General features: G+C 36.1%; 2 protein-coding genes across 2 annotated transcripts; one reads left to right on the top strand and one right to left on the bottom strand.

The window, feature by feature from the left end:
* Window positions 1-154: 154 nt before the first annotated feature.
* Window positions 155-8,142, top strand: bbs1 (Bardet-Biedl syndrome 1). Its single transcript, XM_052588906.1, has 17 exons — window positions 155-334; window positions 616-692; window positions 781-815; window positions 1,957-2,229; window positions 2,341-2,387; window positions 2,501-2,539; window positions 2,634-2,706; window positions 2,796-2,927; window positions 3,086-3,192; window positions 3,570-3,690; window positions 3,777-3,935; window positions 4,067-4,136; window positions 4,214-4,372; window positions 4,827-4,960; window positions 5,047-5,181; window positions 5,583-5,669; window positions 6,723-8,142. Exons 1-17 carry the CDS (start codon window positions 303-305, stop codon window positions 6,807-6,809), a joined length of 1,767 nt encoding a protein of 588 aa, XP_052444866.1. The 5' UTR covers window positions 155-302; the 3' UTR covers window positions 6,810-8,142.
* Window positions 7,150-17,215, bottom strand: si:dkeyp-50d11.2 (calpain-1 catalytic subunit). The gene is made up of 21 exons (XM_052588907.1): window positions 16,925-17,215; window positions 16,504-16,573; window positions 16,157-16,275; window positions 14,596-14,729; window positions 14,351-14,519; window positions 13,509-13,592; window positions 13,328-13,413; window positions 13,172-13,246; window positions 11,920-12,080; window positions 11,680-11,840; window positions 11,355-11,366; window positions 10,951-11,162; window positions 9,838-9,877; window positions 9,680-9,745; window positions 9,540-9,597; window positions 9,304-9,368; window positions 9,121-9,189; window positions 8,465-8,543; window positions 8,261-8,377; window positions 8,054-8,112; window positions 7,150-7,935 (listed from the first exon to the last, which is right to left on the bottom strand). Exons 1-21 carry the CDS (start codon window positions 17,174-17,176, stop codon window positions 7,909-7,911), a joined length of 2,115 nt encoding a protein of 704 aa, XP_052444867.1. The 5' UTR covers window positions 17,177-17,215; the 3' UTR covers window positions 7,150-7,908.
* Window positions 17,216-18,828: the final 1,613 nt, after the last annotated feature.

The raw sequence follows: 18,828 nt of genomic DNA, 5'->3' as shown, positions 1-18,828 counted from the left end.
AAAAATATATATATATATATTTAAATACGCTTTATTGTTGTGATGATCTCTAAAAACATTTCTTTTAGTGTAAAAACCTGAAAACACGGATCCCTTACACTCGGAACTATTTGTTAAGATGAACAGTTCCTGGCGGAAGAGTTTCGACGTAGTGCACTAACCTCTCCCGCTGGCGTGGTTACCATAGGAACGAGGAAAGCCGATCTGAGGATTACGGCAGACGGTCCAAGCAGTTTGATTAGCACAGCCTAAAATCAGTAATAACAAGCATTTAATATCAGATATCAAATAACAAAACCGTCATGTCATCTGTTTCCCAGGAGCTGAAAGACACGTGAGTAGTTAAATGCTGATTTCTGAGGCGTTCTCTCGAAAATATCGCTCTAAATAACGATTGACGTTAGCATACAGTGTATAATTTCCTTAAAATGTAATAATTAATAAGTCAGTCATTTTACACTAGCAGTAGAGCTTATTTTCTTATTCTTATTTGCCAAATATGGCGGCTGCACAGCAATACAACAGAGCTGAAGTGTTTTCAAAACCAGTGCAGAGAAATGAATTGATATTTTGAATATGGACTGTTTGTAGTAAGTTCTTCCTGTGCTCTTGTAGTTCAGTGGCGAGCTCCAAATGGCTTGATGCTCACTATGACCCAGTCGCCAATCTATACACCTTCTCCTCCTGCATTGGTGAGTCACTGGTTCATGAACTTGCGCGTTCACTTCCATGGCCAAACTCATACTCCAAGGATCTCATACTTCCTCTTATTTTCTACAGCTCTTTCAGATTTGCATGGAGATGGTGAGAATAAGGTGAGATGGTTTAAAGGATTTTGAGAAGTCTGACAGTAATCAGTGTTGAGAAGAACTACTGTAAGGTTAACCCTGTCTGGTTTCAATGTTTCAAAATTATAATAATTCTTAAAAGTAATCAAATGTAATCTGTTACTTTACTTTAATAAAGTAATTTGAAATAGTAACACTATTATTACATTTTAAATAGGGTAACTTGTGATCTGTAAGCTATTACATTTTCAAAGAAACCTTTCCAGCACAAATTGTGATGTGTTGACTAACATAATAAAGCACATACGTTTGTTATTTAATATTTAGAAAATATTTAAACTATTGCGGTCAAATGATTAATTTTTTATTTTGTTAAATGTTTTTTTTTTTGTTACTTAATATATGCGTGTGTATTCTGTATATTTATTATGTATACAAAAAAAAAATATGTTATGTTTAAAATATATATAATATCAATTATATTAACAAATACATACATGGACATTTTTTTTAAATATATATGCATATATATATATATATATATATATATATATATATTTATATATATATATACAGTACACACACATGTAAACAAAATTTTGGATGAGATTAATCATTTGAGAGCAGTAAATTAAACGCATAAGCATATTTTAAAATGTTATGTGCAGATACTGTTAAGAAGTATACATTAAATCTGAAATGATACATTAAATACAAATTATTTAAGGTTTTAATATTGTTAATTTATTTTAGTTGTATTAAATCGCTGCTTCATTATTAGTACAAATGTGTTTATATCCATGACATACAGGTTTCAGTAGAAATGACAGAAAAGTATATTGTAGTTACCATAAATGTTTGCCAGTACATTCAAAAGTTTGACCATATTTCATAGACAATATAAGAAATATATTTTAAATGTCAATTTTTTTTAACATGTTTATTTAATTGTAAATAAAATAACATGCAGTTAAGTTCCTGAAAACATTAAATTCAGTAATTTTATCCTTTTAAAATGTTACTTTTCAAATATTTTCAGTAATCTAAAGTCTAATTATTATTATTTTTGAAGAAGGAGTGATCTTTTTATGCAATGTCATTAATCTTTTATTAAAATTAGACCGCCAGTAAAGAGTCATTGTAAGCATCATGTCTGTCTGTGTTCCAGCTGGTGGTGGGTGATCTTGGCACAGGAGTGTGTAACATGAAGCTAAAGGTGTACCGTGGCACTGGTCTTTTGAGTGAGAGCACCCTGCTGGACCTGCCCACTGGCATGGTCTCCTTTCTCATGGACCTGCACGAGCCACGAACGCCGGCCATCGCTGTGGCCTCCGGTCCCTTCATCTACGTCTACAAGAACCTGAGGCCCTACTTCAAGTTCACGCTGCCTAGTCTGGAGGTGAACCCTCTGGAGCAGGATGTCTGGAGTCAGGCCAAGGAGGTAAGCTGTTCTTCATCCTACATCCTATATCTGCATTCAGCTTTTTGCAATATGTCATATGTGAGGTTTTTCACTGTGGTTTCATTTTACTGATTGTTTTTTGACGCTTAGGACATGATTGATCCAATGACGCTCAAGGAGATGTTAGAAGGTTTAAGGTGAGTTACTGTACTGTACATACTGCATTGCACTGCATTGCTTATAAAGTACAGCATGATGCAATACATGTGGATTTTACAGTTACAACACTTTATTGATTCCTCTTGAACAGGGATAAAGCAGAAATTCCACTCTCTGTCAGATCACTACGGTAAAACCTCTTCCTATAAAAAAAAGTGGAAATAAAATATCATCATCATTTTTTTACCTAATGATTCATTGCATTTCTTGTGTAAATTATTCAGGTTCCTCATGCTTGAGCCACAGGAAATGGAGAATTTCGTTCTTCTTCATAAAGAACAGCCCATACGTAGACAGGTGCCAATATCTACATAGACACAATACCCTCACACTGACAAACAAAAAGAGATGCACTAACAGGGCTTTTGTCTCTTGGTTTGTCTCAGACGGTCATTACCTGTATAGGGACGCTGAAGAAGAACATGGCAGATGAGGATGCCGTCAGCTGCCTGGTGATTGGCACAGAGAACGGTGATGTTTACATATTAGACCCAGAGGCCTTTACCATCCTCTACAAGGTCAGCACCTGCTTCATATGTCCTTGTTACACACTATATTCTTTTATTAGCATTTGGATTTATTCCTCTGAAGTCTCATCAGAATATAAGTGACTTACTTCTCATTTAGTACTAAAGTAAGCAGATTTCCCCAAAGGAATGAACTGTGTGTTTTTTAGATGTCACTTCCCAGTACACCTACCCTGATGGACGTGACGGGACAGTTTGATGTGGAGTTCCGGATCACTGTGGCATGTCGCAACGGCAACATCTATATACTACGCAGGTAACGGAGTGAATAGAAACTTATTTCAATATTTTTAAATAGGCGAAACAAGGCTTTTCAAAACTCGAGAATGCATATATGTGCGCATATAATCAGCAAAATGTTAACATAATGTGCATCAAGAAAGGTCTGTATGAGCGCACTTTGAGCATGCAAAATTTCGTCAGATATCGCAACAGTTGTGGCATGCTGCCATGATCTGTAGCATGTAAAAATATTCAATATGCTGTACTATATGTCTGTGTCTTTCACATTTGAACAAATTGAAATTTGGAATGCAGTCTTTATATGAATTTGCATACATATAAATGGAAGTCAGTGGAATGAAAAATGACCCTTAGTTTTTGATACAGGCCAATTTTCTTTTTGTGCTAAAGGGATTCCCCGAAGCCTAAGTACTGCATTGAGCTGTCCTCTCACCCAGTGGGACTGGTGAGGATTGGAAAGAATGTAGTTGTAGGATGTTCTCATGAGGCGCTGCACGGTTACACTCAAAAGGTATGATAATTGAACCCATATCTGTCACACTAGCAGTAATGCCTCCAGAAGTGATCATGCTAATTCTCATGTGGAATCTCTTGTAGGGGAAAAAGCTGTGGACCGCTTATTTGCCAGCCCCCGTGACCACCATGGCGCTGATGGACCTTCCCACACGAGGTTTCCAGGCTGTGCTGGTGGGTCTGGCCAACTGTGAAGTACACATGTACCGAGACAAAAATCTCGTCAGCACCATCAAGACACCAGTAAGATCAACCGTGAATTCAAAACCCAGCGAAATTCAGAATCATATCGGAGTTGCAGTTCCCACCACTCTGATTTTACTGCTAGGATGTTCTCCTAATCATCATCAGAGACTTATGTTCATGTCTTACAGGACGTAGTGACAAGCATTTGTTTCGGACGTTACGGACGGGAAGACGGCACACTCATAATGACCACCAAAGGTAGAAAAAGCATGTTGTGTGGTAAATTAAGCAGTTCAGGAAAGCATTTCAGATGTCTTAAAGTGTATGTGATCCAGGAGGAGGTTTGATCGTGAAGATCCTCAAGAGGACGGCTGTGTTTGAAGACAGGGACTCGGCCCCTGGACCTCCAATAGCCCAGAGCATTCGTCTCAATGTGCCCAAGAAGACCAAGCTGTACGTGGACCAGACCTTGAGAGAGCGCGAAAATGCTGTGGGTCAGTGATGCACCAAGATAAATTGTGTCCACAAAACACCTAAGTTGACGGTTTTCATTTAGCCAAAAACCGAAACCCGTAAAATACAGTATTGGTAATTAAATTTGGAAAACTGGGTAACTGAAGTTAGTATGGTGTTCAGGGTGTCGTGTTTTAGGTGAGGAACTAAACCATAGAAAATGTCTTATTAAAGCTGCTTCTCGATATTTCAGCCAAACAAATTTTACATGTTGCAAATCATATACACTACCAGTCAAAAGTTAAGATAAAAAAAATAAAATAATAATTAACAGAAGCCTCTTATGCTCACCAAAAGCTGCACAAAATGCTCTAAAAACAGAAATATTGTAAAATATTAATACAATTTAAAATCAAATTTTTAATATATTTGAAATGTAATTTTTAAATAAATGCCGCCAAAACCTGTAAGTCAGGAGATGTTTTTTCTATGCAGCCATGCACCGAGCTTTTCAGATGGACCTGAGCAGGCTGCGTCTCGCTGCAGCGCGGGCCTATGTCAAAGCCCTGGAGTCCAGCCTCACGCCCATGTCAGCGAGTCTGACCGAGCCGCTCAAGATGAATGCGGTGGTGAGTTGAGCAATGCTGAATGTGCTAACAAAATGACACCGGAAAGCTGATACTAATCTCAGCTTCTGCTTCCTGTTTCTGTAAAGGTTCAAGGGTTGGGCCCATCCTTCAAGCTCACGCTGAACATCCAGAACACTGCAGCGTGCCGTCCGGTCATGAACCTGGCCATCAGTTTTCTGTACGATGAAAATCTGTATAGCATGAAGACGGCGTTTTTCAAGGTCACCTCAGCTGAGCAGTTTTATGAGCATTATTCCTTCTCTATCCACCTTTTTCCTCAATGCCGAAGTAAGCCTATGGGTGAGACTTCCGTTTCGTTAGCCGCTATAGGTAAATGACGAGGAGAATAACAACGTTTGCAGTACAAACCAGTGTGTTCTTAATTAAGGTAACAGATTAAAATAATATGATAGGACACATCAATTGTTAATATCAAGCAGCAAAACAAACTGTTTTGTACAGCTAGAAATAGCTGGATGGAAATGAGAACGGAAGCTTTACCCATAGAATTTACTCATTTTTACGTCAGGAAAAAGGTGGATATAAGCAGATTTTTTAAATGTGTAGTTATTGAAGCTGAGAAAATACTTACTGGTAACAGTGAATTGTTTTGTGTCTTTAGATCCCCTTACTGGTTCCAGGGCTGAATTACCCCATTGACACTTTTGTGGAGTGCTTGAGTGACAAAGGCATCTCTGACATCATCAAAGTGAGACTTTCACCCATTCAGAATAAAAGAATAGCTAGTGTACAATAAAAAATATGCAAATAGAAAACCAGGATGAATTAAACATGAAAAAAATGATAATATTAATAATTAAAAACACACACACACACACACACACACATATATATATATATATATATATATATATATGAATTATATTAATTCCTTAATTGTAAGTTGCTTTGAATCAAATTATATGACTTAATTCAATGTAAATATGCACACAGACCACAATATACCAAAACTGTCCCGAAATGTTTAGACAAAATAGAATTTTTATTTTCAGAATGATAACTAGACACTGCTCCCATGCATATTATGAAGTCCAAAATGACAGTAAAGACTGTAATGTTTTGTGCTGTTCTTTTAAACTTTTATTGAAGTAATCCTGGAAAAAAAAAGATCAGTTTCCACAAAAAAAGTGTAAAAAAAAAAAAAACGTATTTATTTTTACATAGATGTTAAGAAATTGTCTTTAGCAGCAAATCAGCATTTTTTTTATTATTTCTAAAGGATTATGTGACACTGAGGACTAAAAATCAGACTTTGCCATATCAGAAATTAATTACATAAAAAATTGTGTGTGTTTATATATATATATATATATATATATATATATATATATATATATATATATATATACATTACTGCATTTTTGATCAAATTAATGTAGCTTTGGTTTAGAAAGAGATTTCTTTCAAAAACATAAAAAAAAAAACTTTAAAAATATATTATACACTATGGAAAATTTATAAATATGTAAGGGAAATATTTAATCTTAGATCATACACCAGTGTTAATCTAAAATGCTGTGGTATAAATAATCTATTCACATCAACATGTACTCAGTCTTTTGCTTGAAACTGAATTTCCTGTGGTCATTCACCCACCCAGGTGGGTTCTGGCACCAGTCACAAAATAGGACCCCGACACCCCTGTACAGTCCCATGATGCATAACATAAATGTTGATAGCTGTACAACAAGCTTTCTGCATGAAATCAAGCGGCTATTTGATGTTACGTATCTGATTTCAGGTGTTTGTGCTGAGGGAAGGAAAGAGTGCTCCTCTCCTCACCGCCCACATCAACATGCCTGTGAGTGAAGGACTTGCACTGAACTGAGAGCCAATCAGCAGAGCCGCTCTTGCTGTGTTCCTAGCAGCAGTTAGGCTTCTCCCCAGAGCTGCCTGGAACAGACAGCTTTTCATCACAGGAGTTAAGAGAAGCTTGCGCTGGCCATAGGGCCGGTGCTTCCTGTAGCTTAGACCATGACTGAGGGAGGCGTGTCCTCACAGGCAACACCTCTGTACCTTTTAATGGCTAGTGACTGGAGCGTTTGATTGACAGCTGAAGGCCTAGCACTCCATAGGTCATAGAGTTTGGATGTAAGAGACGTTTCTGATGTTTACTTGTGGTAGTTATATGTAAAAGCATATTTATTCTTGATGTAATGATCACACACTTTATAATGCAATTGTGAGGCTTTATTTTCATACATATTGAGAATAATTGCATAAACAGTTTGTCTAAGGCAGTGTGGTAAGAGGAATATTGTTCACTACTTTTAAAGCACACAAATGAAAGGAAACAAGGCACAAGGGTGAAAGGTCACAGGAGATGATCTCAGCATAGAGCTGTGAATGACTGACTCTTCGTTTAAGCCTCGATTCTGACCAATCCTTGGGCCTTAGCAACTTCTCCTTAATTATCAGATAAGCATTTGCTCTTCTCTTCTGTATGTCTATGGAAGTGTTAAAAATTATCCGGGTTTACAGGTAAAATAAGTGACATGGTGACCCAAAGAGAAAGGTCAGTTCACTCGCTCTCTCCATTTCACAGATTCACAGTACTTTTCTACACGACAGTGACATATGTTCAACTGTTCTTGCGCTCAGATATTTGTTTGCATGCATGTAAACTTTATATACACTACCATTCAAAAGTTTGGGGTCAAAAGGATAATCAAGGCTGCTAGAAGTATTAACATATAAAATACAAATCTTTCTGATCCCAGACTCTTGTATTGTAGTGTAAACACTGCTTTTTCTGAGTTTATTCGGTTGGCTGTTGCTTTCCTTTCCTCTCATGCTGTATGAAAACTGAATCGTGTCATATAGCTGATAGTATGAGTTCCTTATTGTCAGTCAGGGACCCACTTTGTGAATACTAATGAGGATACAGGAGGCAGAGGAAGGAAGGACAGAGGAAGAGGAACATCCATCTAAGCAAACATAGTGAGGGTGATCCACTATAAGAAGACAGGAAGAAAACAAAAGGGAGGGAAAATGTTGCAAACACATATTACTAGAGACAAGGAAGCATTTGCTGCTGAAATGTCTAATTACTAATGAGCAGTTAAGACTAACCTGGGTGAAGTTGAAGGATACCAATCCATTTTCATCAGCGCCCATTGATTTAAAAGTTTCTGTTGAAATAAAAAGTGAGCTCTAACAAATCTTGTCCTATCTTACAAATGATCTGTCTTAATGCTACACTGAAGTTCTGGCTGGTTTTGGTAATTACACTGTAAAAATGACCATAAAAAGATGGTGTTTTCTACATGGCTCACTTACTGAACATAGTCTCCAGGCGGATCAGACAGGACACAAAGCTGTCAAAGTCCACATTGAGGTCTGGCTTCGCGTAGCGCAGGATTATCAGCTGGAACAAGTTGTTGGTCAACTTGAAGCCTTACAGAAAGTATAAATTCAGAAAGTCTGCATAAACATAATACACCTCAGTAATTATTGAAATTGTGCTATTTAAGGAGCAGATACCTGCTGATTCTAGCGCGAGACGCATTTCATAAGAGCTCATTGTGCCCGACTTGTCCAAGTCAAACTGCCTAAACACTGCCTAGCCAGTTATTGAAGAAAAAGAAAAAACACATCAACATTTGTACTAACATTCAGAAGTTTGGAGTCAGCAAGACTTCTTTTATATTTTGGAAAAAAGTTTCTTATGCTCATCATGGCTGCATTTACAGTAAAAACAGCAATGCTGTGAAATATGATTACAATTTTAATACATGTTTTCTATTTTAATATATTTACAGATTTATATTTTTTGCAAATTATTCCAGTAACGCAAAGCTGAATTTTCAGCATTACCGGCATTTCAACCTAAATTTGAGGTCATAAGTAAATGGAGTCAGATTATAATTTAACCTAAATTTAATAACTCTGAAACGTGCTGAAAAGACCGAACATGCATGAAACCTTCATCCACCACTGGATACCTACGTCAGGCTAATTTGTGGACCTTACATAACAGCATTTATTAAAATATAAATGTTTTGTAACACAAATATCTTTAACTGCCACTTTGAATGAATTGAATGCATCCTTGCAGAATAAAAGTATTAATTATCGACTCCAAACGCTAACATTTATATATATACACCATAAAGCAAGCATAAAATGTTACCACTGACAAGATATCGTTTGACCTTCTCCCAGAGCACATGGAAGTCTGTCAGTCGCAGCTTTCCAGTGCCAGTTGTCTTCAAGGCAGGTCAAGGTTTGACTAAGCCTTTAAAGAATACTGTTTACAGCAAGATGTTTCTAAAAGGACCACAAACGCTAACAATCTTGAGTGTAGAGGCATCAAAGGATACATCCATAAGATTGATCATGGCTCGACATGCCTCTTTGTCAAATCCGTCTGTCTTTATATCTTTATCTGTAAGAAGAACAAACATAAGGGCATTTTGAGCATCAGTGGTTGCCTTTCAGGGAATAGTTCTTGTTAAATATGATTATGTTTGCAGCATATGCGGAATGTTCTCATTTACCACAGAACATAATTGTGAAACCAATGAAATTTCCTTTACTTGTTTGTAAACATACTCACGTTTGCCAACAACCCGGTTCAGAATCATCTGGAGTTTCGACACATTGATTTCCATTTCCTGTTGATCACAGTGAATGAGTCAATCAAGCTTTTGGGCACTACAGCAACTCATGAAATCCTCCCACTTCCTGCTGTCTTACCGGCCCTGCCAGCTTTGCGAAAAGCGCCTTGAAGCCCTCGTCAATGTCACTCTCCTGGAGCACAGACTGCCATAGAAACAACACATTATTCAGCAGCAAAACTTCCCAGGATACATCTGTGTGCAGTACTGTTAAAAACATTTCGCAGGAAAACTCACCTCCTCGGGTACATCTGCTGAAATTTCATCATCTAGCTCCCTATCGAGAAAAAGCAAATTCATATTATTTTCTCTCAGCTCTGGTTTAATGTGTTACTATTTTATTATAAAGCATATATATATATATATATATATATATATATATATATATATATATAAAGCATATATTAATGTTTTGCTACACATTCAGTATATGTAGTAGCAAAAATATGCAATGTATTTGAACAAGTGCTTCATTATATTTATTAACAGAGTATTAATATATACATAAACATATTCAAATATATATATATATATATATATATATATATATATATATATAAATCCATTTTAATAAATGAAGTTGTAATGCATTTTTCATATTTCTAACCATTTTGAATATTTATTATTTCATTTCAAACAACTTTTCAATTTATTTATATTGCTAGTCTTTTTTACTATTTATTGATGCTCTGTAAAAATATAATATTAACCAAATTCAATAAAAAAAAATGTTTTTCATATTTTTTACAATTTCAAATATCTATTAATGCTCTGTTATAATGTTTTTTTAACCAAATTCCATATATTTTTCAAATGTTTAGTAGTTTCCACACTATAAGGCGCACTTAAAAGCTTTCAATTTTCTCAAAAAACTAGGGTGCGCCTTATAATCCGGACCGCTTTATATATGGATCAAGGTTTTGTTGACATTCCCTTTAGCACAGCTCCATCTAGAGGACGCATAACGCAAACCCAGTCAAATGTTTGACTGCAGTATCTTCTATTCTATGCGCCTTGTAATCCGGTGCGCCCTATATATGAAAACAGTTCTAAAATAGGCCATTCATTGAAGGTGCGCATTATAATCCGGTGTGCCTTATAGTGCGGAAAATACGGTAACCAAATTTGATCAAATTTTCATTCATTCGATTTTTTATATTTATAAATGCTGCATAAAAACATCATCTTAACCCAATGCAATCAAAGTTTTCATTTATTTCAATTAACTATTATACATAGTTTATATAAATATTATATTAAACAACTTCAAAGTGCTATTTATTTATTTATTTAACAAGATTTTGAATCTATTTGAATTAAACAAACATTTCTTCTCAAACAGTCACTCACTGAGAGTCAGCAGCCTTTTCAGAGAAGACCCTCAGCACAAAGTCTCCTTCTTTCTGGGGCTCATAGGTGGAGGGGACGATGATATATTCCCCCGCTGGCAGGCAGAAACGCGAGCTCACCTCTCGAAGGTTGATGAAGAGCTCAGAACGAGCGCTGGACGTGTGGGTGAGGAAAAAATCACGCTTCAGATGCACACCCACCCGGCCCAGATACTGAGAGGAGAGGAAACCCAGATCACAACACACTGTGCTGTATGTGTCCTCAGCTAACTGATCTCTCAGAGCTAGAGCTATCTTAAACTAACAAACACGCTGCAGTTCAGAAACCAACCTGACTGATAACAAATGGTTTACCAATGTTAAACAATGCTGATGAGATTCATTTTTCTGGCACACATCTCATACCTCTTCAGGGACCTGTAAAATTCAGAAATAAAGTTTAGAAACATAACCAGTTCATCTGCATGGTTTGGTTTTCTATAATAACTGTTATTTCCAGTAACATAGGGAACACTAGAGAAGTTTGTCACAATTTATAACCTGTATAAAACCTCTTAATCCATATAGTTGGTGAGATAAAGAATTTGTGACAACTTTCCCCAGCCTCCTCTATAATACATTCAAATATTTCATAAAAAAAAAATTCATTCTGGGTATGTAAAAAGCATCTAGAAGCTGATTGGTCCTGACGAACAGATAGAAATGCAACCCTATTGAATTAGTTTTCTACCTCATAAACAGCAAATCCAATCGTTTCCATGTCTTTTCCCTCCTGACGTAACTTCCTGCGATTCTTCTGCATCAGGGCCACGAGAAAAGTGCAGTCTTCTTGACTCTCGGTATCTGGTTCCTTCAAGACTACTTTAAACTGGGGATTGATCCAAAATGTTGCTGTGTAGAGAGAAGCATATTTTAATGTGAGAGTCTCTCATGGTCAGATCCCAAGCACTGTCTTTAGTAAGGAATATACCTGGATAATTCCTGCAACCGCCAGCAGTGCTTCCTCTTCTCCATTCTCCAGGATACAGGGATGTGTTCCACTTCTTTACTTCGCTGCTCTGTAGCGCATCCGGCGTCAGGTTACAGATCTCTAGTCTGCTGAACTCTCGCATGAAGTCACCGAATGACATCCTGTGGGCGAATGATGCTCATATTTAAAGCCTGAAGGTATTTTGCTAAATGTTTCTATGCTTGCAATGGACAATGGATCCCACTGAGTTTCATTACATGGACAAAAACAGCTGAGACCTTCTTCAAAATAGCTTCTTTTGTGTTCCACCGAATAAAGTCATACAGGGTGAGTATATGATGACACAACTTTCATGCCATGGATGTCCTTGCTGAGCTTAAGTTGTATTTATTTTAGTGCTGGGCAGTGATTAATCATGATTTTTTAATCATGATTCATGATTAATCAAGTTTTTGTGTACATAATGTATGTATTTGTACTGTGTATATATTTTAATCACAATCAAATTCGCAATTGATAATTGCCCAGCACTTATTTATTAATTAAATTGCCCCTATTATGGATTTTTGAAAATAGCCTTTCATGAAGTGTGTAACACAGCTCTAATTGAATGAAAACATCCTGCAAAGTTTTCAATCTGAAAGTGCACCTTGTATAAAGTTATTGTCTCTCAAAAGAAAGAGTCGAATATGAATCATTGAGTCGTTTTTAAAACGAATCCCAAGCCGTTTCACGTTGAAGTCAACATTAAATATTAGCATATTGTCAGTCTTTTCACGTTTGTCTGAATAAAAATGCAAATTCATTCTTTGCCACTAGGTGCCGCTTTTGGAGCGGTAAAAATAACAGTTTCCCTGGTAACGCTGTACACAAAGCAGCACTGCGCTCACAAACGCTGCTTTATCAGATATTACAGGTATAATGAAATAAAATAAGTCGAACCAATCACTTCAGATTAGCATCACGCAAAGGAGTTGTTTGGAAAAAATTAATTGTTGAGCGAATCGTTTAGGAGTCTTTGAGCAAGTAACCTAAAAATAATGAAAAGTGTTTTTTGACCTTGAATTTATGCCAACCTGTTGTTGGGGACTCCCAAAAACCAAAATATCAACCTTTCCTAACTCATAATAGGGGTACATTAAGCATTTGTTTATTCCTGCTTAATTCGCCACCTACTTAACTAGTTAAAAAGTAATATGCGAATAAGGAACAAATGACAAAGATATATAAAGAATAATGCAATTAGCAGTACCAGAATTCTCCATCTTCTTGGCAGTTGTGTAGACGGGACCTTACAGACGGGTCAATTTCACGCCATTCCCTTGACCTGGATCGACAGACAATGACAGTATTCAACAAAGCTATTTGATATTGATTATTATTTTAATTCATCACTTATCGCTCTCACTCATCACTCCAGGGTCCCATCCACTCCACCTCTCCCCAAGGGTTTCTGATGCGCAACAGCTTTGTGAGCTTTCCTCTGTACTCCACCTGTCCACCAGATGACAGTTAACCAGCACACAACAGATGGGAAACAATCATGTGAGCTGTCTGTAACTGTCAATCAAACTGCAGCACTCACTCACCTCTTCCACTCCAGTAATAGAGTATGCGTGGCCTTTCACCAGTTTTTTAAAGGTGATCGCCTCCATGTCAAAGAAACTTGTAATCTAAAAGTGAATATAAAATAATCTTTAGTACTTCTGAATATATTATTAACAACCCAAATGTGAGAATATATATACATTTGGTTAGCATGGCCTCTGCTGGTAGATACTGAAATTCCACCATTTAAAACAAAAAGCTTTATATCATATTATATTATATTATATTATATTATATTATATTATATTATATTATATTATATTATATTATATTATATTATATTATATTATTCCATGGCCATACATCACATATTAAAAATCTAATATATATAAACAAATAAAATCTAATTCCTGAATACTTATAAACACACACACAATTTTAATTAACATTTTAATTTAGATTTCTACATATGCATTAAAATAGTTGGAAGTATTAATATTTTAAAATTTGTGTACACATTCCATTAAAAGTACTACATAATTTTTTTTTATAATAAATTAAAAGACAATATTTCTAACCATTTTAAATATTGAATAATTCTCCAATTCAACCAATTTGAAAATAAATTAATACTCCATATATTAATACATATATTTATATTGTAGAAAAAACATTTATGTTACTACATTTATATACATAAATTATATTATATTATATTATATTATATTATATTATATTATATTATATTATATTATATTATATTATATTATAGTAGGGGTTTAAACAATTTGAGATGGACTAAGATTTTTCCCTGACTTTCTCAGCTTTCTCCAGATATAAGAACTTTTAGACTTGAAAGATTACATTGTCCCTGAGCACTAACATCTATGGAGCAGCCCATCAGGGAGCCTCTCTCCACAGCTCTTCTGATGATGCTGAAGAGGTTGGGTGGAGCTTTTTTCAGCTCATACATCTCTGTCACTCCACCGGTGAAGTCCTCAAACCCCTCAGACGTGCAGCCTCCAGATAGAGCCTCATAGCAGCCGTTCAACCTGCCGCATTCATAACAGCAAACTCATTACACGAGCTTCAGACTCATCCGGGTCTGAAGACTGAAAGTCCTCTTACTTTGCATATGCCTTCTCCACCAGGGCGCTCCAGAACTCCGCTCCCTCAGCTGAGTGGACGAAAAGCAGCTTCCCATCTCTGACAGGCAGCCGGTCGTCAATCACCACATCCACCCAGTCCCCGAACTGCCAAAACTAGAAAGTCCAATAGGAAACATATTTTCTGCACTCACATCACGTCATGATTATTATAATTAAAAAGACGACAACTCTGAAGATTTGACATACTCTTACTCTGAAATGTTTGTTTCTGTGGAAATATTAATAATGCCTTAATGCATGCATGTCTGATACTGATGACAGAGATTTTGCAGTTTTTCAACTTGTAATTATGAGTTTGACATGAAGCATTATCCAAAAGTGCACACAGTTGGGGGATGGTTGTATTATATTTTGGGCATTCACTGTGAATATTCATAAAATTATGTTGAATGTCCTATGTCTTTTGAAATTAGCAGTTTTATTCAGCTAGGACACATTAAGTCAATCAAAAGACATTTGTAACGTTACAAAAGGATTCTGTTTCAAAAACTCTTATTTTGAATTTTCCATTCATCAAAGAATCCTGAAAAAAATGTACTGGTTTCTACAAAAAATATTAAGCAGCACACAACAGACGAAATGTTTCTTGGGCACCAAATCAGCATATCACAATGATTTCTGAGGGATCGTGTGACTCTGAAGACAGAATAAAGCTTTGTCATCACAGGGATAAATTACATTTTAAAATATAAATAAGATTAAATTGGAATCATATTTCTTAATATTAATGTTTTACTGTATTTTTGATCAAGTAAATGAAAAAAACATAAAAAATCTTTAGACATTAGTGTATATAAAACATTGGGTTTTCTTAACAAAAAAGATAATAACATATATATTTGAGATATTTTAAGTATGCAGTAACAATTTGTGCATTTCTCTTCCTATGTAAACATTAGTTTGCTAGGTGCCGCTGGCTGTACTCCAAGTCTCTCTGCAGCACTAATGCTCTGAACATTACAAGCATTCACTGAGTGACTGAGCCTAAATGATTCCTGGCTGGAGAACAGAAGAGGAATTTGGCCATTTCATTTTCTGGGTGAGGCCTGTATATATAGTCATTGCAGCAGACAGGGAGGGCCGACGTTTAGGGTTTGCTGCTTAATGTAGATCTGCTGAGCTATGGAGAATCAAATGGAAGTGGAACAGATCGGTTTACACGCTGCATTGAAGCGAAGGACACGTCTGGGATTTTTCACAAAACCAGAGTTTGGGCAATGTGGCAAGAAAATTAACTAATATGTTTTAAATGCATTTACTTAAATACTTATAAAATACCTATTTTCTTGTGTGACTGAGGGAATAGATGACCTCTATCTACACAATGTCTTTCATTTATAAGTAACTGTCTATTTAATTAAAGGTGCAGTAATGTGGCTAATTTTAATTCTATTCTAATATTACACATTTCTATAAATACACAATACATAAATGCATTCATATACATTTACATATTAACCTTTAAAACTGATATGATCATTTTACTTAGAAAACAAATGTGCATGTATAGTCTTCAGTACCTGGAAGTGAAAGATTCCTGCATATTGCTGATGGAAGCTCTGGCCATGAGGCACTACTCGATGGAGCAAGGGTTCGTTGAGGGTAAGGCACGCGATGGCTGCCAGCAGCCAACAATCACCTACAATCAGTATATTAAACATTGTTGCATTATTAATATTAAACACAACAACTTGCACTACTGAACTAAATTGAATCAATACTGAACTGAATTGAGCTGAACAATGACAAGCATCTATAACACTGTTATTGAACTAAACTGAATCAACATTAAACATGATAAAGCACAATTGTCATGTCTTTGAGTCCTTTTTTGGTTTTCTTCTGTTTTAGTAAAAGCTCGTTTTACCTAGAGCTCCTTGGCAGATGTCTGTGCGTGTGGCCCCATCTACAATAAAGTGTGGGTCAGTGCAGAACTCCTGGGGCACACAGAGAAGGCCTATGGGTCAGACAGGGCATAGAAATGACTGGGACATCACTGCTTCATTGACTGATAAATAGATGTTAATCAACCAGCAGTATATATTTACTATGTTATATTATTTTGCAAGTAAGAAAGTGCAATAGAATTCTAAAAGAACAGTTTGGAATGGCATGAGTAAATGATGACAGAATTTTCATTATTCATCTGAAAATGCAAATGTAAATATGTGAGCAAAGACTTTGCAAATGCTAGTTTATTTTATATTTATACATGTTAGGTTTTGCTCTTACTAGGTTTGTAATACTGGCCCAAACTACACCCTCTCAGTTTATTGCAATGTTCTCACCGTGGGCCTCATCCAGCGAACACCTTTGGTTTTTGCAGAGCCAGGGCCCAACTCCTTGAATCCTAAGGAAGTCTGCTGGGCTGGGAATGTTTCATCCTCAAACATACATCTACTCTGAAGGCAACGGGCACGCAAGGTTTCAAAATCTTGGCCCAAGAACTTCAGGGCCATATTGTTCTGACCCAATCCCTCATTTCGATCCCATTCGCTCCTCAAACGAGCAGCGACCCCTGTGGCACAAATTGGCTCCATCCAGGACAGAATTTTCTGAGACACCACCAAAAATATGGATCACTTCTGCATCAACACACATTAGGTCAAAGTCATTTTCCATATTTTACAAAAAATATAATAATATCAACGGTCACATATTATTATTATTCATGTATTCATTTATTATTATCATTTCTACCCACAAAATTATCTATTTACAAGCAGATGTAATGTAATATCCTTTCTCTCATTATGTTTATATGGTTAGTGGTTAAATATAACACACATACAGGCATCTACTGTTGTTGCCAACCACTCAAGAAGTCAAAGCATTTGACAATATCAAGATACAAACTTTGCAATCTAGGCTTTTACTTAGTGTAAACGTATTATATATTACCTTAAAATAGCACTCTCCAAATCCAGATACGAGTATTCTTGCAGTGAGGTCCTGTTAAGTGAACTAACATATAATGTTAGGCTTTGTCCCAGCGTTTGAGGGACTGCAGTGAGCTTGTGTGTGTGTGTGTAATGCTCCCAAATGTTACTATTAACCATGAGACCAGCGGCTATAATCCTCTAGAGGGCGCAAGGAGGCTAAAAAAAGCAGAATCCTGCATTGATATTTCATACTAGAGACATTTTACATTAATGTTTATATTATAGTTTAGTCTACAAATTCCAAGTACTAATACATGGTATACTGAGATAAATCGCCTTGAGTAACCTCAGTAAAAAGTGTGTTTGTTTTTTTTCACATGCAGTACTGAATAACCAGACGACTGTGATTGGTCCATCTCCACAAGCGCAGAGAAAAGTAACAGATTACATGGGACAACGTCCTTACTCTGCAGCGGTCTAAGCGATTTTTTTAAATGTCCATTAAGTTGGAAAATACACTGTGAAGAATTTAAATACTTATATTATTTACATAACAACCATTAATTAAATTCCACCGTACCTGACCAGCCGGAGACAGCGACAGAGCCACGCCCAATTTCATTGCAGATGATTGCGGCAAATGTATAGAAATCATTACCTAGTAAATTTGAAGTAAAAAACTGGGGAGTCACGTGTATATATAATTATGTTGTTATTTTTTTTTTTTTATTAAAACAAAAAGTTAAAGGTGTATTATCATACAGGCTCATATAGGCAATATTTCTTAAAGGTCCCAACAGGATTGCGGCAGGCAAGGTAGATTTATGAATTCTACATTTTTATGTTTCTTAATAATTTAATGTCACACCTACCGAAAATATAAAAACAGTGGTTGACTATGAATTTTGCAATATAAAATGCCTTCCACTTTGGAATATGATAAAATAAATGGTTTATTTATGCCCAAAAGAGGGCAGCAAAGAGCTGCAATAATGTGACTGTCACCTGATTGTGGTATTAAATGACCCATATTTAAAACCTATAGGGACACACACACACACGCGCGCGCACACACACACACACACACACGCAGAGAGAGACAGAGAGAGAGAGAGAGAGAGAGAATTAGAAGCATCTTGGCATTTGATGGAGAGCTCGATTAGTCTTCAGATCTATATTAGATTTTGTGTGTAAAAGGCAATAACTTTCTACATGTGTCTGACTACTATGTATATGAAAGACCACATCAGAACAGACTAAAACAAACATTTAACTCAGTCCTGTTTGGTCCTTGATTTTGCTCATCGTGC

The sequence above is a fragment of the Carassius gibelio genome, chromosome B21 (assembly GCF_023724105.1).
Source record: "Carassius gibelio isolate Cgi1373 ecotype wild population from Czech Republic chromosome B21, carGib1.2-hapl.c, whole genome shotgun sequence".
NCBI classification, from domain to species: domain Eukaryota; kingdom Metazoa; phylum Chordata; class Actinopteri; order Cypriniformes; family Cyprinidae; genus Carassius; species Carassius gibelio.
The sequence above is the reverse complement of the archived record's forward strand: the minus strand, read 5'-3'. Positions and strand labels throughout refer to the sequence as shown.

Excerpts from the sequence above, each read along its gene's own strand:
- si:dkeyp-50d11.2 (XM_052588907.1), bottom strand. The coding sequence starts at position 17,176 with ATGGAGCCAATTTGTGCCACAGGGGTCGCTGCTCGTTTGAGGAGCGAA. Across the intron at positions 9,598-9,679 it reads TCGCAAAGCTGGCAGGGCCG|GAAATGGAAATCAATGTGTC; the intron begins GTAAGACAGCAG and ends TGTGATCAACAG. Across the intron at positions 8,544-9,120 it reads AGAAGGTCAAACGATATCTT|GCAGTGTTTAGGCAGTTTGA; the intron begins GTCAGTGGTAAC and ends ATAACTGGCTAG.
- bbs1 (XM_052588906.1), top strand. The coding sequence starts at position 303 with ATGTCATCTGTTTCCCAGGAGCTGAAAGACAC. Across the intron at positions 2,928-3,085 it reads CCTTTACCATCCTCTACAAG|ATGTCACTTCCCAGTACACC; the intron begins GTCAGCACCTGC and ends TGTGTTTTTTAG. Across the intron at positions 4,373-4,826 it reads AGAGCGCGAAAATGCTGTGG|CCATGCACCGAGCTTTTCAG; the intron begins GTCAGTGATGCA and ends TTTTCTATGCAG.